Source organism: Vespa velutina, chromosome 10 (assembly GCF_912470025.1).
Source record: "Vespa velutina chromosome 10, iVesVel2.1, whole genome shotgun sequence".
Lineage (NCBI taxonomy): Eukaryota > Metazoa > Arthropoda > Insecta > Hymenoptera > Vespidae > Vespa > Vespa velutina.
In genome coordinates this window covers 1,018,226-1,032,581 of record NC_062197.1, presented here as the reverse complement: position 1 = coordinate 1,032,581, position 14,356 = coordinate 1,018,226, and the positions used below count along the sequence as shown (strand labels likewise).

The window sequence follows — 14,356 nt, the reverse complement described above, 5'->3', positions numbered from 1 at the left end:
GCTCGCCGCCGACCGATGCGCGCTCAACCTTTCGAACCTACTTCCGAGTGCCGCCATACACTCCTCTCTTTTTTTTTTGATCTTATCTATCTCTCTCACAGATTTTATATTCCTCATATATCCTATACACACGCACACATACACATACACGTATATATGTGTTGACATATCTTATATATCGACATGACATTATTTCACTACTTAATATTTTTATTTTAAACGTAGTATCATTTGATCATTCATATGAAATTCGTCGTTTTAATCGCGATTCATCGAGTGACACCAATGACACATATTGTAATAGAATCTTTTTAATTCGTCGGTTTGTATTTATTGTACAAATATGAATTATTTTTAATGAACGAACTCGCTTTATACTAATGAATTTGAAATAATGACGGGATTCATGCGCAATCGTTTAGTATTATATATAATGCGTTTATCGTAATAACGAGTGTTCCGCGCAATATGACGTGCAATATTTGCATATATCTTAAATAAAAGATAAGTGAAATAAATTTGAATTAATCGACTTTGTCTACTACCTTATATTGATCCGATACTGAGCAATGATATAATCGACTGACCAATGAAGCAGTTCGCTGAATTACATGCGCACAATTTATACGACGCACGCGGTGTCTTACGACATGTTATAAAACATTGAAATTAATCTCTTTCGTGATATATACGATTATAAAACTTTCCTTAATATTAAATTATTGATTAAAGATTAAAGAGGAAACGAAACCTAACCTTTAAAAAAACGTATGTATCCGCGGTCCAAAGTATAATACGATCGTAAAAACGATAAATGATATCATATATCGATTGTAACATGTGACCAATAACGTTGTTGTGCGCATTAATCGAAGGTATTTCATTGGTCAACATTTTCCCGCCTTTAAAATCAATTCATTTTAAATGCGACAATTCTTATGCGAAAACTAATAAATGGTAATTAACGCGCTAAACATGTTTCTCCGGTAAATGTCCTCCCCCTCTCCATGGAAAACGCATCAATAATAATGAAATATTTGCATTTTATTGATTATTAAATTGTAAATATACATATTCTTAATGACGATGAAATATAATAGGATAATATTAATAAAGTCGAACTATTTATTAAACGTTTATATTTTTAGGGGGAAAAAAAAAAGCAGTAAAGATTAATTAAACGTTTTGTTAGTGCAAACAATTTGTATAAATACACGTTATGTTTAAAAATCAAATAATTTCTTTTAAATATCTCAGAATATAATGAAACCTAATCGTTGGAGAAACGTTTATTATACATAGTCGACTAATACGTACATAATATATATCAAATTTCTGAATCATGAATATATATTTATAAAAAAAAGAAAAAAAAAAAAAAAATAAGAAAAGGAAAAAAAAATAAAGAACATAAAGAAAAAGGAAAAGAAATTCTTATGGTTTAATCCAAAGGCATGCCGTCGTCATCGTCTTCCTTCTTGCCAGGACTATCGCCTGGGGATCGTTTCTTCTCTTCTTGTCCTTGTTGCGCTTGTCCTTGTCCGCTCTTGGCTTCTGTCTCCAAAGCGGTGACGAACTCTTCGATGTTACCGCTGGTGGCTGCATTGATCGCATCAGTTCCCAAGCCAAATTGACGGATGACTGGGCCCGTCTGGCCCGACTGCAAAGCAGACCAGAACATTGATAGCGCCTGGGAGAACTGGGGAGACGATAGCGTGGTACACAGGTTGTCTCCAGGTGGTAAGTGTGCGGAAATAGCACGTTCCAGAGATTCCGTTGTCGTAATCGTCGTTGAGATGACATTCGTCAGCTCTGTCGCTATGCCCCTCTGCTGGATAATAAGCCGTGCTGTAGCTGAACGAAAGCAACAAATAATCCCAGAGAAATTCCCCCAACTGCTCAACAGAGCCAGTGTCTCCGACAGCCAGGAAAAGTTCATACGCAGAATTGTATTAAATAAAGAAAATACCATACCGATGTCCTGCTTTTTCTTTTTTTTTTTTTTTTTTTTTTTTTTTTTTCTTTTTTTCGTTATTTCCTCAATATATATATATATATATATAGATATATATAGATATATATATATATATCTGTATATAGTAACCTAGTTATAGGCGATACCGTAAGTTCTCCGACATGAAGAAATTTTATAATAACCCCTAAACCAAACTTTGTATAATGTTAATTTTATAATTTTAAGAAAACACTGCGATCATTGAGCAATTGAAGTAAACTTGATAGTAACTTCACATCACAGACCAAAGGTATCAAAGTAACACTAATATATAACGTATAAAGCACCATTCACTTTGCAAATCTCTTTGAATAATATCAATGTAAACGGACCAAAACATTGAACTAAACAATGTTGATACTAAAGTGGTTAGACAGTGTGTCTTTCATGGATTATTAAAGCCTTACAAAGTCCTGACAGACGTGAGCAGCATTCTGTAAAATTGTATCGCACGTTGGCTTCTATCCACAGTCATATGACTGTTAATAGTATTATCCACAGACAAATATGAACTGACACATATAGTATCTAAACTAGTTAATAACAAAAACGTGAAATATCACTGTACCACTACTCACTATGTATATAATTTTACATTAACTTTACACTCCTAGATTTAAATATCATTAGTTCTCTTTGAAAAATTTACGACAAAAAAATAAACAAAGAAAAAAAAACTTTTATATCGTTTTAATCGATTAATAGGAAAAAAATATTCAAGATTTTCAAAATGCAAAATAAATTGTACTTGTTAAACAGGTTGTATTATCAAGAATGGCACATCCCTGATAGTGATAGAGCTGTAAAATAGATATAATTAGTATCAAGATAGATAACTCCTTTCAGATGAATCATCTAAAACGTCCATATATAAAAATTTCTATCTAGGAGCACGTAAAGCTTTGTAAACACATATTCTTAATAACGATATCATCACATTAATAAAGAATAATTAATTTTGTACACCTATCTATGTGCCTGAAAATATAAATATATTTTTCATAATATCTTTACATCTAACATAATATATTTCTACATATTTTGTCAAAGAATAAATATCAAATTTTTTACCAAACATAAAATTTGTGCAAAACTTAATAAAATCTACAATAATATGTCATGTATAAGAGAGATTACAAAACAGGTACTTAAAAAAAATATCAGATAATCTTTGACTAAATATGCAAGTCACACACAAAGATATGTAATAATCAAGCTGATAAAGAAAAATATGATATTACCTGAACAACAGCTTCTGCTCCAGCTGGTGTTGGAATTTCTGAGAGGAAACTTTGTAGGTCACTCAATTGAATTCTATTGTTAGAACCTGAAGTAGTCACAGGTGTAGATGGTGCTGTTGTTCTTGGTGATGATTTATTATTACCTAAATTATAATTTCCAATGTTGTGAACCTATTTTAACTAAATCATATTTTTACTCACTGGAAGATTTCGTAGTTTCAGTAACGGTAGAAGGTGCTGGAGTTTGAGATACCGGTGGTCTGGCGACGCTTGTTGTAACTGGTGATGATGCAGTTGTAGTAGACGCTCTAGTACTTTGGATACCATGAGGTCTGCTCATAGTTCCCAATAAGCTGCCCAGTCCAATTTGTCCAACACCACCGAACAATTGCATTAATTGTTGTTGAGACATATTATTTAATAGATTATGAAAATCTCCATCTGGATTTGCATTGCCGCTTCTTTGAGAACCAGGAGTAGGTGGATTATTTAAAACTTCATTAATTTTCCTACAATATTCTTCATCTTTATCAGTCTTCAGATCCTGAAATATAAAAAAATATTTAAAAATTTAACATAAAATTATATATATATATATATATATATATATATAGATTATTGATTAAATTTAATTATAATCATTTACTTGTAGCCAGAAGAAGAATTTTCTACTTGATGACTTGAATCGCAACAGATATACTCTACCAGTTTTACATGCTGGAACATGCTTAAATTCACAGTCATCGGGGAAAATTATGAGATCCTGAAAAACGATAGAATTCTATAATAATAGGCACGAAAAGTTATATTTCGTTTTTACACGATTATTACAATTTTTTAATTTTCAACAAAGAAATGTGTGAAATAAGTCTTACATCTTCTACAATTCCTGTTGTACGATCTTTCCAACAAAAATGCATTAATTGATCGTCAGATTGGTGAACGTAAACCTGTCCCTTTCGTGTGTCTGGATAAACCATTTTCCCCTTCATAGTCATTTTTCCTGCTTTGAATTCAACCAAATTCTTCGACGCATTTCGCGACGGATTATTTCCAAATAGGGGCCCCATGCACATAACTTGTATAAACCAACTTGTGTGAAAAAATTTTTTTATTCAAACCGTTAACGTATCTTTCTCAAACACCGAGCACACTCGGTAGGCGTATGTGCTGCGATCCGTAGAGAGAACAATTGACCACTATGACGGTGCATCTCAAAATGGCGGTTTCCTATTAAGGCTGATTTTTATATGTACATTGGAAATTAAACTTTCTTTGCAAATTTATTATTATTAATTTTTTTTTTCTTTTATTATATTTTTCCTTCCTAATAAAAAAGTTTCAGTTAAAAGGACGTTAAATTTATTAGCCTTCTGTCACGAATTAATTTGAAAATTTTACTTATTTTTTATTTACTTCATTTACTTTATATTACGGCGATAAAATATATTATTATAATTGTAATAAAATTATACGGTTAAAAAAATAATGAACATTTTTATAAGTACTATCATGTTTACGCCTTTAAATCTGACAATAAAATTAATTGGATTAAATCAGATTAAATTGGATCATCAAAATAAATTCAGCATCCAACTATTTGTTCTTGTATTTATTTTTAATCGTTTATAATACAATATTGAATATCAAATTACTGTCTAAACGATTATATTTTATTCATTTATTCATGTAAATTATAATGTGACGAATGATTATAATATTGAAATAATAAACTTGCAAGTTGGTACCACTGATTTTGATCACACTGTTTTAAGATGGACAGTTTTAACCATGAATTTAACCTCAAAATTATTTTATTTTTAAATGGTGTATAGATAATAATATGAAATAAAAGAACTGTTTACTATGGCTTATTATATATATTATGTTTTATTGAACTAATAATAAACTTAATATTTTGTTTGAAGTTAACAGTTCATTCTAAATACGTGAAATATTAAATAAAAATATGATATTACCATGTGCTGACGTTGAAGACATCGAGGATATAATATCCTCGCACGATGTAACTCCAAAGCAAAGATTTGCTGCGAAAAAAAACATCACTGTACGTAATGTAAAGCGTAAAAAAGAAGAAAAGGAATTACCACAGCCTACAATTTTATCAAGCATTATACCAGGTACACAAAAGATTTATGTGAAAACATGGGGATGCACTCACAATAGTTCTGATAGCGAATACATGGCTGGACAACTTGCGGCATATGGTTATCATTTAACTAATGATAAGCTTGATGCAGATTTATGGCTTTTAAATTCGTGTACGGTCAAAACTCCTGCCGAGGATCATTTTAGAAATGAGATCGAATATGGGCAAAGAAATGGAAAACATATTGTTGTTGCAGGGTACGATATAAAATATAAATTTTTCTTTTTTTTTTTTTTTTTCCTTTGGAGAAATAATATACACTTATTTCTATATTTTCAGGTGTGTACCTCAAGGTGCTCCAAAGTCTTCATTTTTAAAAGGATTGAGCATGGTAGGAGTACAACAAATTGACAGAATCGTTGAAGTGGTAGAAGAAACGCTTAAAGGAAATACTGTAAAATTTTTAAGCCAAAAGAAAGAGCATGGGAAAAAAGTTGGAGGTGCATCCTTAAGCCTTCCAAAAGTTCGAAGGAATCCTTTGATTGAGATCATAGCTATAAATACTGGCTGTTTGAATCAATGTACTTATTGCAAAACAAAACATGCCAGAGGTGAACTTGGAAGTTATCCTCCTGAAGAAATAATAGAACGTGCCAAACAGGCATTTGAAGAAGGTGTATGCGAATTATGGTTGACGTCTGAAGATACAGGAACTTATGGCAGAGACATTGGTACTAGTTTACCTGAATTATTGTGGAAATTGGTGGAAGTTATACCAGATGGTTGTATGATGCGCGTTGGTATGACCAATCCACCTTATATAATTGAACATTTAGAAGAAATGAGTAGAATTTTAGATCATCCAAAAGTTTACAGTTTCTTACATATACCTGTACAATCTGGAAGCGATCAGGTGTTGTACGATATGAAAAGAGATTACACCTGTTCAGATTTTGAATTTGTTGTAAATTTTTTGCAATCGAAAATTCCAAATTTGACCATAGCAACGGACATAATCTGTGGTTTTCCAACAGAAACAGAGAATGATTTTGAAGAAACTATGAAGTTATGTAATAAGTATAAATTTCCGAGTTTATTTATAAATCAATTTTTTCCAAGACCTGGCACTCCAGCAGCTAGAATGCCTAAGGTGCCTCCGCAACAAGTTAAAAAAAGAACTAAAAGATTATCAGAATTTTTTCAATCTTATCAACCTTACAACCATAAAATTGGAGAAATACAGAAAGTATTAGTAACAGAAATATCTCACGACAAATTACATTACGTTGGACACAATAAATTTTATGAACAAGTATTAGTACCTATGAAAGAAGAATATTTAGGCAAAATGCTATCTGTTAAAATCGTACGAACCAGTAAACACTCGATGGAAGGTGAACCAATAAGTGGAGAGGCCTGTTATCCACAACGCGTATCTTTAACATCATTGATATTTGATAATAAAATATCTAGTGATACAATGAAACTTAAGATAATAATAGGGATCTGTTTTGCCTTGATAGCTAGAATTTTATGGAAATTCCTGATTATGTGAGCTTTGTAAATAGAACAAAAAAAAAATATTCTAATCTATTTAATTGTTTTTTATTTTTTATTTTCACACAAAAAAGGAAATGATAATAAATAAACAATTAATACAATGATAGATGATTAAGGCCATTCATTAAGCCTCGTTTCACAATGCTTTACACCATCAATGAGAATAGGCATAATAATAGATCGATTTTAATGAACGAAGTCTCGTTTTAAGGACGAAGGTTTAATCTAGGACATATCCTTTTCCAATTTTTATTTTCTTTGAAAAAAATCGTGTTAAAAAATGATACTTTTCGAGAATAGTTTATGCACAAATAAAAAGCTTTTTCAAAAATTCAATAAAGATATATTTTAAATGAAACATTTGTCTTTAAAATGAGATCTTGTTCATAAAAATTGATCAAGAATTACGTTTGTTCTCATAGTTGACGTAAATCCTGTTTTTGATATTTTTCGCATAGAATAAGTTTTGTACTGTGGTGCTCCTCGAAATTTACGACAAAAGAAAAACATCCTATCCCCACTACTGATTTCCATATCATTCTTGAATATACGATATGGGAATAAAATTTTAAATGGAATATATTTGTTCCATGAAGTAGCGATTATCTGCTTGTTCGTGTACTTAAAAAGCTAATTTTTATAAATTAATACTTTATAAAATAAATTTTGCAATTATTTAAATAATCTTTAAAATACACAATATAGAATAAACTAATATTTAAACAATAGTAGATTTGCTTAAACATTAAAAAGACGGGAAACCATGAGAAATTTTAATATAAAATTCCAATATTATAATCATCGACGGATCATCGAGGGATAAATTCATCCCTCGCGATTTTTACGCGAAAATACGGAAAAGGATAGAGAGAAGACATAGAAGGTGCGATTAAAAGTTCTATCGGGGACTTTGTTGTATTTCGTTTTTCAAAATTCAGGATACACGAATAGGTTGTTTACCTATTGCAGTGAAGTATATATAGCTGATGATGTTACGATTGTCCTGTTATTCGGGGCTCTGGACTCTCCTACAGAGATATAGCGTTGGGAACCAAAATTTTCGATTAGCCCTTAGATTTCAACTTAGAATTATTCTTCTAACACCGACGTGAGTATTCGCACAGAGAGACATAATTAGATTATTTCACGAATACGGATTTTAAAATAGAATCACCGTTAATCCGTAAATCTCGAGATGCAGCAACTTCCACGTAATGAGACTTAAGTCGATATTACTTGTAAAGTTTAATTGTATATCATATAACGCAACAAATATTATCGAGCGAATAATTGCATATTAGAAAACTTTTTCAATAAACTTTTCAATCTAATTTCAATTAAACATTAATGTATTTTACATTGGCAATAAGATTATAATCTACAGATAAATAGATAATATATAATTAAAGTCAAAATTAATTCCTTCAAATTAACAAATTTATATATTAATTATTATATGTGTCAATTATATTTATTATTATTTATGTATTTATCGTGAATTAAATACGTACCGATGTCACGTATCTAGCGGACGGAGATCACTGCAAGATGAACGCTATCATCACAAAAAAGATATACATATATGAGAGGAGACTGTAAAGTGTTAGTTCACAATCTACTAAAATACTATTAACCCGAACTCACACAAAACCAATAGTTATGTACGTGTGAGAGGGGAAATAACCAACACAAGGTTATAAACCGATACGATAGACGCATGATGGGGATAACGTTTCCTCCCCGCTCGTATTTGTAGTTCATATTTTGTCCACACCTGTCGCTGAAGTCACACATGGTACCTTCGAACAAAAGGTAGTTGAATCAGCCTTTAAAGAGACAGCGTTATGAGTTGAATTTTCAATTTGTGTAAAAATTATATTTAAACCGAAAATACAGGAACGCACCCTATATGCAAGGGTTTTTACATTTTCAATTGACAAAGGATAATACAGATACACCAAATTCTCCAAATATTCTCGATCGTGCTTCTAATTTAAAGAAGCATAAATCAATGCATTAAAAAATGACGTGTTTTTGATCGAGCATAAAAAAAAAAAAAAAGAAAGAAAATTTGATTCTTACAATACATAATAATACGTAACGGAGAGTATATTCAGCATTATTGCATCGGTGTATCGTTTGTTGAACAATCAAATGTATTACAAACTCTTACACGCTAAGCATTAAGATAGTATAAATCGCTAGAAAAATATAATGTTTTGTTTAACTAACTGCATCGAGACAATGCATTTTATTTGGCATCACCCTTTCGTCGCTAAGGATTTTTATAAAGTATCTTACTCTAAAAAGAAAAAGGCATTGGTTTCCCACGGAAGTATCTCCTGAGTATTTTTAATATACACGGGTGAGAACGACCCAAGATAGAGAGCAACAAAAAATAGGGTCCAAGCCATTTCGTATTCGCGGAAAGGATCGATGTATCAAGATGGAAAGATAGTTATGTGCTGAAAGTATGGCAATTCTGAAATATTTCACTTTTGGTAACAGTTGCAAACCTGAGGTATGTTCGGTCTAAAATCCTACTTGTATTTTGAAAATAAAAATAAAAATAAAAATAAAAAAAAAAAAAAAAAAGAAAAAATGAACAAAAAATAAAATAGAGTAAAGTACACAATAAAAGAACATACTATCTCTTTGCATGCGTGCGCGCATAAACTTACAAGGTTGTAAAAAATAAGAGAGCGATTTTTTTTAAATCTTTAAAAATCTATGAGCTATCTTTTTTATAAGGCACATATTCTTCGTTCGTAAAAATTATGAAACAATACTATATAATGCTATCATTTAAATTAATCGTACCTACTATACTAATATCGTACCTACAATACCATTTTTACAGACTATTACGGACATTTAAGTATAAAAATATGGCTCATGAAGCTTACAAAAGGGGAATTTTTTTTTCATACTTTTCACTTAAGCATATTTGATTTTCTCATTAAAATCTATTTATTAATTGGTATCCATACTACCACGACCGCATAAGCGAAATATTCATTAATTTAAAACGAGATTATCATCGACCGGATTATTTTCCTTTTTTTTTTTTTCCTATTTAATGCCTTGTGTTTCTCTAACATAAAAAATTTCTTTATCATTTATCGTTGAACAATAATGATAAATAATTTACATTGTGCGGTCTTAAAAATATATTATACCTATTTACAAAATTTAACAGTAGTTTCTCGAGCGAAAAGTTGGTTTAAGATTATATTTTTTGCAAAAAAAAAAAAAAAAAAAAAAAAAAAAAAAAAAAAAAAAGAAAAAAGAAAGAAAAAAAACATTATGCACACTGGAATGATAGCATCTCTTATCACAGAAATGTCTTGTGCGTGTGCTGCTCGCATTTACAAATTGAGATTCGAAAAAAAAAAACAATCATTGGATGTCTTTCTTTTTTTTTGATTTTTTTTTACTTTTTTTTCGATTTTTTTTTTTTTTTTTTTTTTTTTTTAAGAAATAACCTTGACGGCAGAGTATAAAAGTTATGTTCGTAAAATACTTAAGCACAGGCGTACAAAATACATATACAATTTGCAATTATCATGCGACCGAATTTTACCGAAACGTGAAGATCATTGTCTCGCGTTTATTATCTCTTTTTGTAAAACAAATCATGCAGAAGATTTCGAATTAAAAATTAAGGGAAAAAAATTTTAAAAATAACATATTCGCTAATACTACGGTAATTTGATAATTTGCTCACAAAGCGTGTATCCCAGAGAAACGTTCATTGACATCTCGTATCCGGAGAATATTAAATATATATTTATGTATATATTTATATATATATATATATATATATTTAAATATATATATATATATTTATATATATATTTAAATATATATAAATATATATATATATATATATATATATATATATAAATATATATTTATATATATATATATATATATTTAAATATATATATCTATATATATAATATACAATGTGGACGTTAAAAAAATGATACATATTATTTAAAAAAAGGACACAGAAACAAAAAAACAAAACGAAAAAGAAAGAGGAAAAGAAAAGAATACTACTTTGCTAATATTTACTCCTTTTTAGCGATATCTCTTAAACGCCAATACACACGCACACGAAATACAAAATATATATTACTATTCACTCGGTTATTTACAAGCAGTCTTTGCGTTTCCAGCGTATATACCGGTACAGAGAAAGACCATATTTTTTTCCTTTTTTTTCCTTTTTTTTTTCCTTTTCTTTTTTTTCTTTTTTTCATTTTTTCTTTAACGAAGAAAACTAGCGCTGACCTTAAAATCTTAAAAGCAAAAATATACGCAGAATAGAAATTACATGTGGAGAGATATTTCAGATTCTTGTCCGATGATGATATCGTACAACTGAAAACAAATATGGCTTCTTATGAAGAAAATTATATTTTCCGACGAGAGAATATTTCAGTATTTTCTCCTTTTGAAAGGAAAAATAAAAAAAACAAAAAAAAAAGAAGATAATATTATGGCAATCATTATGGCGCAAAATTACAAAAAAAAAAAAAAAAAAAAAAAAAAAAAAAGAATAAAAAAAATAAAAATAAAAGATAAAAATAAAAAATAAAAAAAAAAAAAAAAAAACGATGGCACACAAAAATGTACTTCTCGTACCGGTTTCTATCCCAAATATCTGTATATCATATTTTCAATATGGCACACGACTCTCATTCGATTCTCTCAGCACGGTCTATAATTATTTCCATTTCTTTTCTCTAATTTCTATTAACAATCTTTTTTACAATTATCTTTTATACGACATAAACTCTTTGAGTTTAACTTCTTTCTTTTTTTTTTTTCTTTTTTTCTTTCTTTTTTCTTTCTTCTCAATGCCGTGTGAGCGAGACACGAACAAATCGTAAAAATGCAATCTTAATTCTCTCTTTCGTATTTCTTCGTCGTTTTTCACAAACGAAACTAGGAGACTTCCCTCCCTTCGTAAAAAATAAAAAAAGAGTTACACTCTTACTCTCTTCTCTCTCGCTCTTCATCTCCCACCCTCCCTTTCCCCCCCCCCTCTCTCTCTCTCTCTTCTTTATCTCCTCTATTTTCCTTAGAATACGCTTAAGCAGGAATCAGGAAAAAAAGTTAACTTGAAACGTTAATGACGCGTCGTAAAAGTTAAAATATTTACGCCCGGAGTTTCTTTATTTTCCTTGACAAATTGATACGACGATTAAATTGCGAGAATAACGACGCATCCTCGAAGATTAAACATACGAAACGAGGTCTTCGGCTCGTCGATGGTTAGACATTTGATAGTCGAATAAATTTGTCAAGTAAACGAAGAGAAACCGGCGGACCGTTTGTTTTGATCGATAAAATCATTACGGAGAAGAGAATGAAAAATGAGAACGATGAACAACATTTTTTGTAATCTCTTTTTAAATCTCACTCACTTTCTTTTTCTTTTTTTCTTTCTTTTTTCGAATAAAGAACATAGACAAAAACGAAGCATCGAATGTGAATATCCTTGAAGAATAAAAATCAAATATTAAAATAAAACGAAGAAGAATAATTAACGGGCAAACATATTATCCATCGTTGACAATATATATATATATAAAAAAAAAAGAAGAAATTTTAAAGAGTACTGGGTGGGGGGGGGGGGGTGGAGCTAAGGATAGAGAAATAAACGATAAAAACGTCATGGTAAATGAAACACAGAAGGAAATACGTTTAAGAAGATAGAATGATCGGAGATTGGTTCGCATAAATTCTTCCTGATGAAAGAGAGCGCGAAAGGGAAGGCATAGAAGAAGAGAAGAGTGTTCTCTCGTTTCGCGATCGGCGTGCAAGGTGATCTCGCTCTCCATTAAGAGGTATTCGTGTACCGGGGGCTTCTTCTCTTCGTTAAAAGAGAGTTCGTCCGATGCGTTCGTCGTGAGAGTAAAAAATGAAAGAAAGGAAAAGGAAAAGAAAGAAAGAAAAAGAAACAAAAAAAAAAAAAAAAAGAAAAGAAAAAAAATAAGGAAGAAAAAAAAAGAAAAGAAAAGACGCGGGGTGAGAGGGAGAAAGAAACGAAAGAAATAAAAAGAAGGAAAAGAAAATAAAGTAAGAAATATCCGGGGGCGCGACGACCTGCCTCCACCCATCCCATCCAGCCCCATCTCTTTCCTTTCTCCTCCCCTGAGAGGAGAGTTTTACGACATTGCTTTATGGTTTCTCATTTTCGCTCTTTCTCTTTTCCTTCTCTGGTCCATCCTCTGCTAATCTCACTTCCTCTTTCTCTCTCTCTCTCTCTCTCTCTCTCTCTCTCTCTCTCTCTCTCTCTCTCTCTCTCTCTCTCTCTCTCTCTCTCTCTCTCTCTCTTTCTCTCTGTCTGTCTTGGCAAACAACCGCCTCCCACTTTTTCTCCTTCGACGAAAACGACAGGGCCCTTGCAACTCGCCGATAATAACGAACGGAGCAGGTCCCAGAAGTTGCTGGGTCTCAGGTGCACCGGTGGCTTCTGCTGCTTCTGAGAGAGAGGGAGAAAGAAAGAGAGAGAAAGAAAGTACCGAGAGGCCACGACTCTCTCGCGTAAACGTACTACACATACGTGGTGCGAGAGCCAAGCCATGGCGAATACCTTTCTCGATCAAGGCCGTAATTTGAGGTTGAAACTTCGTGCCGCTCCTACGATTATCCTTATACCGTGATATTACACGAGAAGAGAGCTTGATAGGTAAAGGCAACTTCTTCTTTATCTTTCTCTTTTCTTTTCGATGATCGACCAAACTCCTCCATCGATCGGGGATCATTGATCGGATATGAGATCTTATTTTGATTATTTTTTATTTTCTTTTTTTCTTTCCTCTCTTTTACTTTTTATTTTATTTCTTTTTTCTTTTTATTTTTTCTTTTTATGCAGAACGGCCGACGACGAGTCTTCCGCCGTTTCTTCTTCCTTCTCAAAGTTTCGCCCTTTTTTTCCATTATCATCATCATCATCATCATCATCATCATCATCATCATCATAATAATAATAATAATAATAATAATAATAATAATAATAATAATAATTTTTTTCTTTATATCTTCTCTTTTCTTTCTTCTTTTTTCTTTCTCCTTCTCCTTCTTATTCTCTTCTTCTTCTTCTTCTTCTTCTTCTTCTTCTTCTTCCTTCTTCTCGTCATCTTTGTTACAATCTTCTGAGGTTTCGCTTGCTCTGCCTGGAACCGACGACGAGCCGCTTATTGCGCTTCGTTGGCGTGGCCAAGAGGGGCGTCTTACAAGGACCTGTATGGGGCCTCGAAGAACACGACGTGCAAAACTCCATCGAGCAACCCTGCCTCGAGCACGTTCCCACGTTCTTTTCGCCGTCGACGTGGCAAGGAAAAGAACATCTCGGGCATGGTAGTAGATGCTCCCATGGTGCGAGTGTACGACTAGCCTAAAAGAAAAATAAAA

The 14,356-nt window shown here is 31.5% G+C and overlaps 3 protein-coding genes across 5 annotated transcripts in view; 1 reads left to right on the top strand and 2 right to left on the bottom strand.

Moving 5' to 3' along the window:
* Nucleotides 1–1,172: 1,172 nt before the first annotated feature.
* LOC124952631 (proteasomal ubiquitin receptor ADRM1) lies at nucleotides 1,173–4,476 on the bottom strand. Of its 3 annotated transcripts, none has more exons than XM_047502775.1 (5): nucleotides 4,131–4,476; nucleotides 3,902–4,018; nucleotides 3,457–3,799; nucleotides 3,256–3,398; nucleotides 1,173–1,831 (listed from the first exon to the last, which is right to left on the bottom strand). In XM_047502775.1, the coding sequence occupies exons 1-5, from the start codon at nucleotides 4,329–4,331 to the stop codon at nucleotides 1,442–1,444; spliced, it is 1,194 nt and encodes a 397-aa protein (XP_047358731.1). In that variant the 5' UTR covers nucleotides 4,332–4,476; the 3' UTR covers nucleotides 1,173–1,441. The 3 variants fall into 3 exon arrangements, with proteins under 3 accessions (XP_047358731.1, XP_047358732.1, XP_047358734.1); XM_047502776.1 differs by having other exon boundaries at nucleotides 1,173–1,828; nucleotides 4,131–4,475; XM_047502778.1 differs by having other exon boundaries at nucleotides 1,173–1,660; nucleotides 4,131–4,474.
* Nucleotides 4,477–5,002: 526 nt separating this feature from the next.
* On the top strand, nucleotides 5,003–7,031 carry LOC124952630 (threonylcarbamoyladenosine tRNA methylthiotransferase). Its single transcript, XM_047502774.1, has 2 exons — nucleotides 5,003–5,622; nucleotides 5,705–7,031. Exons 1-2 carry the CDS (start codon nucleotides 5,225–5,227, stop codon nucleotides 6,918–6,920), a joined length of 1,614 nt encoding a protein of 537 aa, XP_047358730.1. The 5' UTR covers nucleotides 5,003–5,224; the 3' UTR covers nucleotides 6,921–7,031.
* Nucleotides 7,032–13,182: 6,151 nt separating this feature from the next.
* LOC124952419 overlaps nucleotides 13,183–14,356 on the bottom strand; it is a 32,950-nt gene continuing 31,776 nt past the window's right edge. Inside the window, exon 2 of the mRNA XM_047502279.1 lies at nucleotides 13,183–14,339. Within this exon, the coding sequence (XP_047358235.1) occupies nucleotides 14,088–14,339 (252 nt within the window). The 3' untranslated portion in view covers nucleotides 13,183–14,087. The remainder of the gene's footprint in view (nucleotides 14,340–14,356) is intronic.